This window comes from Sphaerodactylus townsendi, linkage group LG09, assembly GCF_021028975.2.
Source record: "Sphaerodactylus townsendi isolate TG3544 linkage group LG09, MPM_Stown_v2.3, whole genome shotgun sequence".
Lineage (NCBI taxonomy): Eukaryota > Metazoa > Chordata > Lepidosauria > Squamata > Sphaerodactylidae > Sphaerodactylus > Sphaerodactylus townsendi.
The window spans coordinates 84,668,350-84,683,122 of NC_059433.1; the positions used below are offsets into that span (position 1 = coordinate 84,668,350).

The following is a 14,773-nucleotide window of genomic DNA, read 5'->3' on the forward strand; positions in this document are numbered from 1 at the left end:
GAATAGAAAATAGATAAGACATACAGAAAGGATTTAGCTTCTAAACTGAAGGACCTTTCTGCTTTGTCCTGCAGATAATTAAGCAGCAGAATTTGCAGTCCAGTCCAAACAATATTAATCAGACAGGCAATACTGCTAAGGATAGGGGGAATTGCTGTCAGATAAAGTTCATATTGTAGGCATAAAACGTACATACAATAGGCTTACTGAAACATTTACTGGGAACAATCATCAGGGAAAACATAACAAGAAAGCTGCTGTTAGCAGAGATTAAAACTAAACATGTCCTTAAACTATGAAATAACAAACATAGCCAATGATTTCAATTGATTTCACCTAAATCCTCTTTTTACTACAGCCAATATCCCACAAGCCATATCCATGAAGATCTCATGATCTTCAGCACTTTTGCTCAAAAGCAATGCCCTCCTTCCTTTTTCACAGCAGAAAAGCTGGTTGGATCAAACCCACTGTGTGTGAACACCAGAGGTGTGACTAGGGAAAATGAAGCCCGGGGCAAAATCTTGAGTTTTGCACGCACACACCATGTTTGGACAGCCATTCTCCCCCATCATGACCAAAGGCCACCCTCCCCCACTACATGGTATTATAAAATTATATGCCAAAAGCTATAGCAAAAACAAAAAGGCTTAAAGATAGATCTTTTTCAAGCGGAATCAAGTATGCAACACTTACATCACATACATGTATCTGCATAATTTTTTTTAACTATATGGCTTATGCATAATATTTAAAAACTACTAATTAAAACTTTGTATGTTCAATTGTTCAAGTTTAATGGCTGGATGCATTCTAGCATTTATGAGATTATTTTGTAAACTCTGTAGATTCTGAATCTCCAAAGTTTATGCTGCATGTGTGCTGTTTGCATAATGCAGTTTTTTAGTGCTAAACCGTTACCTAGAAAGGGATTATTTTCATATTCAATGCATTAAAGATCTCGTGCAAATGCAATTCACAGATATCATACTGTGCTTATGCTGGAACATAACAGGTAAAATGTCTTCTGATTAGTCACAAAGCTCTGATTAGCCCCCTCGTGAGGCAAAAGCCTCTCTACAAAACTGAACGTAAAAGGTCATATTTTCTTTTCTTTTCAAACTTACCAGTGCAATTTTCGGAAGGGCATCTCTTCTGCACTCCCTGGCTGGCTCTGTCCCAGCCCTTTTGTCAGTTTACTCACCCCCACCCCCACCCCCGGCAAAGCTGAAAGTAGGAGCCAATGAGAAGAAGGGTCATTTGCACGCAGGCTCTGAGGATGCCGGGGGACAGTTTGGAGGAAAAAACCTTTTGGAGGGACAGAAAGGGATGAGGGCAAATTACAAAATAGTGATTTGCAGATGCCTTGAGGATGTTGGGAAACTGGGTAAAATGAAATTGAGACTCACCATAACATGTAAGGTTTGCTGATTGTGGAGACATAAATACCAAGCTGAGTGAGTTTTTTTATACGGGGGGGGGGGGGGAGAGCGAGAGAACGCACACAGGAAGACAGGCGGGCGATCAAGTGATTTTGCGCCTCCCACATGACTCCCATGGTGGGTGCCCAGGACATTTGTCCCGGATGTCTCCATGGGAGTTTTTGCCACTGGTGAACACTGACATTAAAACTTGTATGCTCAAATGTTTCCATACTTGGATTGACAGTCATGGAAGGTTTTAATCAGATCCAAGGTCTTCAGTTTTCTATGCATGCCTCTTATTTATCTAAATTATTTCACAAGTTGTTATTTTAAAATATAATTGCTAGGGGCAGGGTGCCATTCAAGTAGTCTCTTAAGCTATACAGAGAAATCCATTTTAATTGTATTTAACACATCTAACAACGTTAAGAAGGGAAGAAGAAGAGTTTGGATTTATATCCCCCCTTTCTCTCCTGCAGGAGACTCAAAGGGGTTTACAATCTCCTTGCCCTTCCCCCCTCACAACAAACACTCTGTGAGGTAGGTGGGGCTGAGAGAGCCCCAAGAAGCTGTGACTAGCCGAAGGTCACCCAGCTGGCGTATGTGGGAGTGCCCAGGCTAATCTGAATTCCCCAGTTAAGCCTCCACAGCTCAGGTGGTAGAGCTGGGAATCAAACCCGGTTCCTCCAGATTAGATACACGAGCTCTTAACCTTCTACGCCACTGATGTCCTGTTAAGGCATTAGCTGTACAGTTAAGGCATTAGCTGTACAGTTATGTGCACGCATTTTATAAACTGTTATATGTAATTGTGTTACCAACACTCATGTACACTAGAGGCTGCTAACACTGTAAGATTCAGTAGAGAGCCATATTGGTTTGTGGTAGAACAGCAAGATTTGAATCCAGTAACACCTTAAAGACAAATAAGCTCTTGAGAGTCAAAGCTCCCTTCGTCAATACTCATCAATATTTTTGAGTCTTAAAATATTGGGTTTGTACGTTTGTGTGTGCATAAAATGCTGTCATGGCAATCCAGTAGGTCTTTCAAGGCAAGAGACTTAACAGAGGTGGTTTACCATTGCTTTCCTCTGCGTAACAACCCTGACATTCCTTGGTGGTCTCCTATTCAAGTACTAGCCAGGACCAACCATGCTTAGCTTCCAGAGGCGTAGCTTGGCCAAACTGCACCCAGTGCGCAGTCTATATTTTCTGCTCCCCCCCTTCCCACACTTACCTTAGTTCCTTTCCTTTTCCTAGAACTTTTTCAGGCTGGAAAAAAGGCCTATTCACAGTTCAGGCTTAAAAACGGCCTGATCGGAACTATATTTCCCAGGAGACCTTGTGAGCCCCAAGGTCTCCTGGGAACTGTAGTTCCTCAGGCCGTTTTTAGCCTGTACTGTGAGCAGGCCTTTTTTTCAGCCTGAAAAAGTTCTAGGAAAAGGAAAGGAACTAAGGTAAGTGTGGGAAGGGGGCGCCACATGGGGGGCACCGCGGGGAGGGGCCTGGGGCGATTTTACATCCCCCAGGCATGCACCTGGTAAATGGCGCACTCCCCCGCCCCCTTGTAGCTCCGCCATTGATAGCTTTTGAGATCTGATGAGATCAGGCTAGCTCAGGGGTAGGGAACCTGCGGCTCTCCAGATGTTCAGGAACTACAATTCCCATCAGCCTCTGTCAGCATGGCCAATTGGCCATGCTGGTAGGGGCTGATGGGAATTGTAGTTCCTGAACATCTGGAGAGCCGCAGGTTCCCTACCCCTGGGCTAGCTTTACCATGGAAACCTTGTTGGTCTTTAAGGCGCTGCTGGATTGGAATCTTGCCCTTCTACTGTAAGACTGGTCTCTTTGGATCAATTTTTCCAAACCATGAAACTGCATCATGAGTTTCTCCTATGCAAGGTTAAAAGACATGTAAAGCAGAACATGAGACACATGAAGCAGAACACTTCTGTCTCCATAGATTTCAATGTCTCTTGCACACAAAAAGTTCATTGTTGATTTTTCTTGAAATTCTTCATTCTGAAAATATGAAATTATTTTAAAAAATCTAACACATTTTGTAAAGAAATTTTTTTATTTAAAGTGTTAAATACCATCACCAGAATGAATTTGATTTACATTAGTTGGTGTTCATTAACAGGCATAATCTGCCCCTTTCTCCCCCAATTTCAATTCCTTTTACTTTTAAAACAGAGTATGTACAAGACAGCTGTGGTCACTGGAAGAGTGCTATTTACATGACTAAATTGTATAAGTAGAGTTGCAGACATGTGAATATTAAAAAAAATACAATCAACTTTTAAAATAAATACTGCATATTGACCAAGTATGTACAGATCTTCCATTTGGTCATGTCCTCTTTGTCTGAATTAGAAATAATTTGTATAGGAATATGCATAAAAGAATGCATGACTGCATGTCACAGTATCAGGAACAGAGTAACACATGTAAAAAATTGTTTTATTCCAGGGGGTGGGGTGGGGGGAGTAATGCAAGGGTATATCTTTAGTATTCATTGGTTGCTCATATACAATTAGTTCAACCATATTTTATTGGTGTTCATTAACACCCACCCTTATACATAATCACATAGAGAAAAGGCAAATTCTGTGGGTGTTAGAACTCTGGTACGCATGTGCAACTCCCATGAGAGACAGCTTCTCCATTCAAACCAATGGAGGAGGCAGTTCCATAGTCACATGGCATCACCAGGGAATACATGAAGCTCTAGATGAAGTTGTTTGGGTGCAATTTCACCAGGCACTGGAGCTGCATAACCCTCATCATTTCAATGGTGCGTGTGCAGGGTTTCTGGACAGCCTTTGTGGACTATTCTCAGTAATGATTTATCATATCACACTGCAAAAGGCATTAAAAGAGTCGCCTATTGTTATTTATTCCCCCTCTACGATGCATGTAAATCTGGGGAAAATATTACCGATTTTTCACATAAAACCAGAATATTTTTGTGTATAGTCTTAATTTAAACAAATTCACAAATTATTGCAATGCTTCAACCTTACATAATAGGTACGTAATTAAAGGCATCTAACAACATGGGAAGGGGACAATGGTCTGTTTAAACATTAACAGATTACATTCCTTTTCATCAGAGGTATTGAGAAATCTGGATTTAGAGGATCCCACATTTCCACCCTCCATTCAGTGATGCTAAAACCACCTAACAGATTTTTGTTTGGTGTCAAAATAATAATGTAATGGTGTCAAAGATAAGTTGCATGTATTTTATTTGAGGCTTTTAACGGTCTTAAATTTTAATCACTATTAAGAGCATGTAAGTAACTCTAATTTAAAACTTAAGTAAGGATAGGATTCCTGTCCAAGTTTTGACATTTAACATCAGGGTTATATTCACTGATTTCCCATCTTACGCATTTCAGCGTAATTGCTCTTTTTGTTTGGATTCTGAAATGGGTAGCAATTTGGTTCAGCGCAAGTGGAAAGATGCTGAAATTTAGAAAGACTGTTGCCATTTCTTCAAGACCTTCCAGAAATAATAGCTTGACTTTTGAATGAATGATGCTGGTGCTGAAAACAAATTTATTGAAGACATTTTACAAATGGCCACATGATTCCAGTATTTTGCTATAGAATTTAATTTGGTGAGAAAAAAAGAAAGTTTCCATGCACTGTACAATTAACTGCAAAAAGTTCAATTTTTTTTATCAAATACATGCTAAATTATTGTAATGTACTCCCCAAGCCATGTTGCAAAATTCTTTTCAACATGCTTGAAAAAAGTTCTTGAACAATAGTTTTCCTCAAAGAATTCAGAAATGCAGAATTATCTGCAACACTGAACCAAATGTGGGGCATGAGGGTAGTAAGTCAAAAAGTAGCAGGGTCAGAGTATTATGATCATCCTGGGAGGTAGGAAGGAAATGAGAGGGCAAAAGGAGGAAGGAACAGACAAGAGGGGGAAAATAAGTGTACAATTTTGAACATATTTGTTGAACTTTACAAGGCTTGACCTTTTACATTTAAATAAATTTAATATATTACACTTATTTCTTGTCACATAAACATAATTTTTAAATATTTGCTAGAAATTATTTATTTTTCATTGATGTCTGCAAAAACACAGACCATAATTGGTTTAAAGAATGAGAAACGTGGTGCGTCGTATCACTCTGTTGCATTCTCTCCCCTTTTAAAACCATGCACTAGTGAAATTTATTTTTAAAAATAATATAAATTGTTGAAAATGGCTGATTTATTCTTTTTTTTTGCAAGTTGCAGCCCCAAGAAAATAATTTTAAGTGTTCAGCATAATCTGTGTCCATGCAAAAAAGTTTCTTTAATTTCATACAGTACAGTACAGCCACAGAATTTTTGTTTTAATTTTTCAGAGTCCACACACTGGATTTGACTCTAGCAGTAGCTGGAGTTATGAAGCCTGCTGCCGTAAGTCTTCAAACTTTCTATAAGGCGCGTTTCCTCTGCTTTCGAGCAACTGTAGTGACAGCTGGTTTTCCTTTAATGGCCCTCTTTTCTTCCATCTTTCCACTGACTTGCAGAATGGCTTCTCGGAGTAGCTCCGTGTCTGTGGCATAACCAGGCTTTGACAGGGTGTGGGTAGAGGGTGGGTAAAAGGGGCAGATAAAGAAAAGGGAGCAAGAAAATAGATGTGCCATTGAAAGGGACTCTTGTTGCATGAGACAGCTTGTTTCTTTTAGTTGAATCCATGGCTTCAGATTGGACTAAAACTCGAGTGTCACTGAACTCCAAACCATTCAGTTCTTCCAGCTCCACTCCTTCACCTGAGGACTTCCTTTAGAGCACAATGTGTGCAACTTCCTCTGAGAACACAGGATCGCTTTATAGCCCTAGAAACAGGCTCTGAAGACACAACATTAAGCATGCAGTGTTACCAGGGTTCGCGATCTGTTGATTTTTTAAAAATTTTTGTAACGCTGGTTGTTATAACACCAGTTTCATAGCTGCTATGAGCGAGCATAAGAAGGTCCCGTTGAACTTTCAAGAGACGACTGGGAAGCCCTTCTTGTAAGAGGGGCCAAAGTTGAATCTATTAAGGATGAAGGGGGAAACAGTTTGAACCAGCCAATTACCATATTGGACAAGTCCAGTTCATCTAAAAGTATCTGTGCCACTCCCATAAAGGATTTGTGATCCATACGTCCATAATCTCCCCACACGATGATCTGTTGAGAGTAGAAAGGAAAAATGAATAGCCTTCAGAAGCAGAATGAGGATGAAAGGCTCTATGGGTCCAGTGACAGGATAACCAAGAATTGTAAAACAAACAAACAAAGTGGAAGTTTCATAGTGGATGATCTGATAAGCAATGCCCTCTGTCACCCACAAGAAGGTGCTGTGATCCAAATCACTGCGAGTCTGCGACCTTTTCAACATGGTTTCCTTGGCTGAGGTTCGATGTTAGGAGGCTTTTCTCGCTCTCCCGTTTCCCCACAGCACTGTGGTGCATTTGCGCGTCTTCTGAGTTTTCCACAGCTTTTCCCTGATCTTTATCAACACTGCTGTGTGGCAAAGGTTTGAAAAAGATTGCAGCAAAAGCTGAGATTTTCTCAGTCACACTCATATGGTAGCCATTGCCCTTTTATAATGGCTATTTACCCCCACTGGCCTTGTATTGACCATTTATTCCCACAGCTTTTTTTTAAAAAATAGCAGTTGAATATTGCTACATCACTGTAATTTTATAACATCTGCCTCAGTTTTGTGGAACTTTAATCTTTTGTTAAAATTATTTAGCCGCTTTTATAGAGGAAATATAAGGGAAAAGGCATATTTTAAAAATAAAACTGGGAATTCAGACCACCTGATACACATATTGTTATGATATAGCAATAGTGCATTGCTATTTTTTTAAAGGCTCACTTCTGGTGGTGGGTGAATAGCTGCTACTTGGGACCGGGGAAAGGAAAATGCAGGGAAACCTGCTATATGGAAGCTCTGGTGTCATTGAGCTGTATCAGCAGCAGCAGCAACAAGGAAACTACAAAACTCTGTCCCTCGCCTGTCTGTGAGGGAGATGGTGCTTTTATGGACATGCTACGGCTCCCCAATTTTTTGTCTTCTGACTGCAGGCGGTTAGGGTGATGATGTATATCAAGTTTGTTGGGGTCATGGCCTAGAGGTAGAGGACCCGTACATTCAGAAGGTCCAAACCTTAGAATCCTCAGTTAAAAAGAGCAGACAGCAGTTGAAGTGAAATACTCCAGAGACCTGTCGCTGGTCAGAGGAGACAACAGTGACCTTGGCAGACCAAATGTCTGACTATAAGACAATATGTAACTTCTTGTGTTCCAAGGCAACTCTAAATGCCCCAAGAAGCAGGGGAATGCAAATGACCATGTCACAAGAGAGCCACTGGGAAATATGAGATGTGGGTCTAGTGACAAGATTAGTGAACATGTAAGGGTTTAAGATCAAGAGGGAGACAACCATCTCAACAGAAACAACACAGGCAAAACAAATGATGCTGCTTGTTATTAATGACCAAGAGTTAAAGACTTGCTGTGGCAGCAAACAAACATTTAGCAACTGCCACACCATCACAAACCGTGAATTTATGCGATGGTCACAGCTGGTATTCACATACAAGCATTTACATTAGAGTGAGAGTTTAGGACATTGCTATGATAGAAGGCAAAGTAAGGGGAGCAGTTAAGTCTTGTGCTTATTCAATTAATGCCACTGAAATAGAAGAATTTCAGATAAATACCATTAAGGGCACAAATTACCTGTAAAACTTTCCCTTGGGGACTCTCTTCAAATGACAACAGCTGCTGGTAAAGAGGCTCCAGCGTCTTTCTTGCCACCTTTGTTTTCTTTTTGGCTATGCAGACTCCATTTTCTAATAGATACACCTTTACATATGGTGCTTTAGGGAAAAAATATGAAAAATCTGTTAGAGATCATTTCTATATAGTAGCTGCACTATCTTAGCACCGTATGCTGAATCCTGATAGTTAGATGATAAATATTTTAATTAAATACAGCCTCATAAACTGCATTTTAAAGTGCATTCTCAAAGGAGATTCTTATGCACCCTGGATAGCCAACCAACCCTGCCTTCATTTTTTCCCACGGCCACATGAACATTATGAAACAAGTTTGGTTTTTAACCAAATATTGATACACATTGATCTAATTCAGCATGGTTGAGTTATTCCTGATTTTCTTGGGAGTTGATCTACAAGCACTGGAATTGGTTTGGGCAGGGTTTTTCTGTACATTCTGCCAGTGACGTAGGTATAGATTTTTTATGGGGTGGGTTTGGGGGGCGAGGATACACCCACCCCTTAGGGCATGGCCACACCTTCCCAAGCCCCGCCCCCAGCCTCAGTGCTTATAAAAATAGCTCTCTGAGACCAGGGACAGCAGATTCCCCTGTCCACCCCCTCCACTGGCTGGGCTCTCAGTCGGCACCCAGCAGTCCCTTCTGCCCTCCACTCCGGGCAGAGTCGTAGCTAGGAAAAATGAAGCCCAGTGCAAAATCTGAGTTTTGCGGGGGCCCCCCATGGGTGGCTGCTGTGATGCTGGAATCCACCCCCAAACAGCATTACTTTCAATGGTGTTTAAACTAGGGAGCCCAGATTCTCCTTTTAAATCCACCTTAAAGGGAGAATCTGGGGTCCCCAGTTAAAACATTGAAAGTGATGCTGTTTTGGGGTGGATTCTCCCAGCATCACTTTCAATGTTTAAACTGGGGACCGTAGATTTTTCCTTTAAATTCATGCCAAAGGGGGTGGATTTAAAAGGAGAATCTGGGGAAATTTGGGGGGTGCCTGCTGTCAGGGGTGCAATTGTTACACTAGCAGCACCAAAATTTCAGGGAAAGTTTAGGAGACTCTCCTGCTGATACCACCCAGGTTTGGTGAAGTTTGGTTAAGGGGGTCCAAAGTTATGGACCCTCAAAGGTGTAGCCCCCATCTCCTATTAGCTCCCACTAGAAACAATGCGGGATGGGGGCACCCCCTTTGGGAGTCCATAACTTTGGACCCCCTGAACCAAACCTGGGTGGTATCATTAGGAGAGTCTCCCAAAAAAATCCCTGAAATTTTGGTGCTGCTAGCCTAAAAGCTGCACCCCCTGCAGGCCAAAAACTGAAAAAACATTAAAAATACAAAAAAACCACAAACAGGGTGTGGAGCTTCAGACATGTAATGGGGGGGTGAAACCTGGGAACCCCCCCCATACCTACGTCCTTGCACCCTGCATTTGTACAGTTGTAGAGTTTGTTTATTTTTTTCTACATGGGACTTAAATAATGAAAATTTGCAGGAAGGGTGGTGTCATCACTGGTAGCGTTTTTAAAAGGCTTTAAAATATTAATATAATGCTATAGTGTTATAATGATATGCCTTTCCCCTTATGTTTCTGGAAGGGAAAGAGCAACATATTTACTTTTTTAAAAAGTAAGCAATCTAGAGAACCTGCTTAAGCTAACATTACAACACTATGGTGTTATATTGATATTTTAGGGTCACTTAAAAAAACACCTGAAATGACTTGCCTTGTAGAGAAGGAATGGTTTAACAATTATACACTAGGAAACAGCAGACAAAACTGGTTTGCAGAAAAATATCAGAGTAAAAGTGGTTTTAATGGAGCTGGAAACAACCTGGGGGAGGAGGGGAAGGGAAGCAAAAACAAAACAAAACACAAACTAAAGACACAAAAATACATGCAGGAACTGGGATAAACTGAAGCAGTATGGGGCCATACCTTACAAAAAAAGCCTCATGAGGAAAAGCCCAATTACACAGGGTTTTTTTTGAAAAGCCTTAATTTATTAGTTGTAATTTCAAATGTGGAGCCAAGCAGAAATCTAATCACTGAAACTGTGCATCCCAAGAATACTAAGAGATTTCATGTGTGCCCACAATTGAAAACAGGTTGGATTATAAGTCATTATAGGTATTATAAGAAAATATCTGAAACAAGCTCACATTAAAAACAGCCCAGCGCAGAGGTCACAGTGACTGGGGACAGCGTCGCTGCTGCACTGCCTCCAGAAGGCTTCCAGTTGGTGTGGGGCAGTAGCAAAAACTAAGAAATCCCCAGTTGCCTGAAAAGCCTCCATAGGGCAAAACAGACTTATGCCACCCTTTTGGGCATTCCTGGCTCGAAAGCCCAGTGGAAGCTGATTAAAGTTTGCTCCACCCCCAGGAATGCCCCTAGCCTGCCCCAGTCCAGCTTTAGGCTGGCGTGGCTCTGCAGAGCACACAGTCTTCTGAGTTGGGTGCTGCAGAGTTCTGTGACTTCTGCCCACTGCTTCGAGGGTGGGCAAACACCAATTCCCCCCCATCTGGGTTGGGCTGCCCATCTGTATACTTTGGAATATCATTATACAGAGACCTCTATAGTTCTCTAGCTCTGTTAAATGGGGCAATGCAGCTAAAATAATTATGAACTAGACTACCATGCTATCCGTGAACACAGCTACTTTTGTTTACCTGGCAGTGTCTTTGAACCTGGTTTTACAACAAGGCCTCGAGCTCGTATTATTTCCACCTCTAACTGTCCCTTTTTGTCCACCATTCCAACCTGGATATCACCTAAGAAGAGGGCGGGAAAACTCTCAGTATTACAATTAAATACAGCTGAATACATTGAAATTATTCCTTTTTCCACAAAACATACCTCCAAACATATAAAACTAAGCAATTAGACTTTAACAAGCTTGCCTGCTAGTACAGACATAATTACAAAAGTCTTCACTAACACACATTTGGTTTAAAGCTTGCCCCCACAGCACACATACCAATATCTTTAATGCATACAGCCAACATATTTTATATCTACCTTATAATGCATTTGGAACACTAGATATGTTTCCTCAAAACCAAGGCTAATTAGTAAACTACTGGAAAGATGTTGTACCTCAAAATCATGATTCAGCCAACTTGATTTTAAGAGAAAAATGCAGACTAGATAATTGAAGAATATGATTTAACTTGTCTCTTAGGCAATATTAATGACCAAATCTGCACATGAGATGTAACTTTACCCCTTATGAACGCTAGTAACAGTCAACTTTAAACTGAAATGTACTTTTCACAATGGGGTTGAAATTCAGGCCCATTACCCTTGGGACACTTATCTTGGGGCTGTTCTCTGCGCACTGGGCTTGCAGAGGGTTCTCATTGCATTTTCCTGTTTACATGCGAAAAGGCAGTCCACAACCTGAAGCGCAGCTGCCTGACGGGCCTCTGGTTCTCTGAACTCCACCCATCAACAGCCATAAAGGCAGAGGTCTCAGCTGATATTCTCCGCCCCCCCCCCACTCCGTTCCCCTACACACACACACTCTGAAATAAAGTTTTAAAAGCCTCCTGTTCATCAGGGAGGGTGGGAGCAGAGGGTGGGATGGAACCAAACAGATGCCCTGCTTGTGCTGTCCCTTGCAAAAGTCCTCTCTGCTGCTTTGCATGACTTCCGCCTCCCACCACACCATGCTGCCGGCTACTTCCTAAGTGCACAGTTAGAGAAAGTGTATAATTGGCCCAAGGTCAGACATGAATACAAGCTCTTAATTTCTATAGTATGGCTACACTAGGTTTCTCTGAAACTGATGAAAGTTGAGGCTACTTTTAAAACTTTAAATGATCCCAAAAGTCCAAGATTAATATAGTAATCAGTTTAATTGAGTGCTTTCTATCATTCTATAACCAAATGGCAAAGTTCCTTACCCATTGCTGGAGTTGCCAGGGTTTGGCGTCCAACAAGCTGTGCAGGACCAAGTCCATCGAGAAAGTCACTGAACTGGCTGTCTGCACCCAACCGCACACCAGGAAAGATCAAACTAAATGAAAACAAACTTCTATTTGCATTTGTTTCTAAAGACTAAACATTTAAAATCTATAACCTGTTAATTATGAACTCGGCCCCATACACTGTATTTACATATGTAGGGTTCCTCAATGTGCAAAAAGACAGGGGAAACGGCAAAGCCAACCTCCAGGTGGGGTCTGGAGATCTCTGGACAACAAAGACCAGTTCTCCTACAGAAAATAACTACTTTGGAGAGTGCTCTATGCCAATAAAGGCTTGCTGCTGCTTTGGAGAGTAGACTCTTTTTCATATACCCCACTGAGGTCCCTCCATTCCACCAAACCCCACCCTCCTGGGTTCCAACCCCAAACCCCCAGGAATTTCCCAATCCAGAGCTTTACCCTCCATATAGGTATAAAATATACGCATTCACACACTAATTTCTATTGTGGTCATATTGGACTTCTAACATGTCTGACTTACTTCCCCTCAGAGCTGTAACTGTTCATGCTGCCATCTGTGGATTCCCGGCTGGCTTGACGTGTCATCCAGTTTCTCATTTCCACAGCCAACCCAGTTTCTGTGCTTCTTTGGACTGTGCTTTTTAACTTTTTCCCACCTGCTTCTGAAGAAACACAACAAAATTCTTAGTCATGTCAAACCTATTTAATAGATGGATGTACCTGGAAGAGAACAATATAGGTCACAATATCTACAAGAACAACAGTACTGCAAAAATAGTTTACTAGTTCATCCTATCTGAATACATCACAAATGCTTATAACAGACAATTTATTAAGCACTGCTTGAATTAAATACATTTATTAAGCACTGCTTGAATTAAACTCATAGCAGTTAATACAGATGTCCAGTCTAGGAATGTATAAAATTCATATAATTAATCAGTTACTGTTTACTGGTGTGCATAAAAATAACTTTGTTTGCAATAATAAGGTTGCCAGAAGAGTGGCCCCTAGCTGACAAAACCATAACATCACCAGAAATGCAACCCAGAAGCGACATCATTACAAAGGGTGATGCTTGATCATTCACTTTAAACTCTATGATTTAACCATAGAGTTTGAGGCAAATGACAGAGTATCACCTGACACAATATCACTTCCATGTTGCCCCCAAAGTGATATCAGAAGACTATGCCTTCCTGTTAGACAATCAGTCCCCCACGTACATGCTAATTTTACAGAAGCAGCAGTATTCATTTCAGTGGTAATATTCAGAGAATCATGCCTTCTCTAGCTATCTGAAGCAAAACAAATCATTAATGACAGATTCAGAAAATAGTGCTGTATCCAGATAGCATTTGTATACTTTTCACTGTGTGAAAACAGATTTTATTCTCAACAATTTCCAAAAGAAAGTGTAATGTTTTAAAGGATAATATGACTCTAGAATTTAAATGATGTTAAAGGGAAATGTATACAGTAATTAAAGATGCAGTGGCATTTTTGCAAGGATGGAAATGTTAATCATAGTTCCTTTTACAACTGTCATTTTTTCTACTTCCAGATGCCCTGCAGATCTCGTGCGTGTGTGTAAAATAGCCCACATTACTTCTGTCATATTCATCAGCAGGGCTGATTAACGGTTTGACAATTGTTCAAAAACTAGAAATGCATAATTTAATTTTTTTTATTTTCACAACAGCAACAGTATATGTAGATAATATTCTCCTCAGAACAAGCAAACACATGTCAACTGAATCAAAAATGTGCTCTTATCAAACTTGGTGTCCAAATTTGTAATATGTGAATCAAAATACTTTGTGGTTCATTCATCTGGAATTTATTTACTAAGAAAAATAACCCATTCTAATTTAACTTAACATGATTTCCCAGATACTACTTAAAACACAGCTGCAGATCTTGTTTAATTTTCCCAATTATAGGGATCACTAATGCAGCCACCTTTGCTCAATGTAGAGACTGTAAAAACCGACAAATTTATTCATATATACTTAACTTTTAAATCATAAACTATGGTAAAGTCAGTCATGATCCTCATGAAAACACTACTGACTGCAATGACTGAAGATTTTAATCCCTTATTTCTATGATTATGCTGCACATTATGCTGAACACAACAAAGATCTGAAAAGACTTGTTTCTTTGACAATCATGTGTTAAATATTATAATCACAACATACTCTCGGAATTTTAAATGTGATTGTAAAGTCAACAGCTTTATCAATATATGCAAAAGAGTTCCAATACTGGTATAATTTATTATGGAGAATTGAAACTAGTAATGAATCCTGAGCTATTTACAGGACTGAGTGAAATGAAGACATACCCACAATTCCTATAAATGTACTTCTCAATAAAGCTTTGATACATATCCAAAGTACATCTGGAATTTTTCAAATCTTGAAGCACAAAGCGCAATGCAGGAGAGAAGTTATGACTATATTTAGTTAGGAAACCGTTAATTATGGAAAGTATGCTAAGCTCCAATACGTAAGTAGCCAGGATATAATCTATGATGTATAATCACAGCATGACAATAAAGTATGACATTATTCCATATACCAGTAGGGGAAAGCTAAA

The 14,773-nt window shown here is 40.3% G+C and overlaps 1 protein-coding gene across 40 annotated transcripts in view; it reads right to left on the minus strand.

The window, feature by feature from the left end:
* Positions 1-3,482: 3,482 nt before the first annotated feature.
* Positions 3,483-14,773, minus strand: part of RIMS2 (regulating synaptic membrane exocytosis 2) — a 433,065-nt gene continuing 421,774 nt past the window's right edge. For all 40 annotated transcript variants that reach the window (XM_048508147.1, XM_048508154.1, XM_048508146.1 and 37 more), the window contains 5 exons: positions 12,693-12,834; positions 12,128-12,240; positions 10,892-10,993; positions 8,174-8,313; positions 3,483-6,610 (listed from right to left, as the gene is read on the minus strand). In XM_048508147.1, coding sequence (XP_048364104.1) covers positions 6,392-6,610; positions 8,174-8,313; positions 10,892-10,993; positions 12,128-12,240; positions 12,693-12,834 — 716 coding nt within the window. In that variant the 3' untranslated portion in view covers positions 3,483-6,391. The remainder of the gene's footprint in view (positions 6,611-8,173; positions 8,314-10,891; positions 10,994-12,127; positions 12,241-12,692; positions 12,835-14,773) is intronic.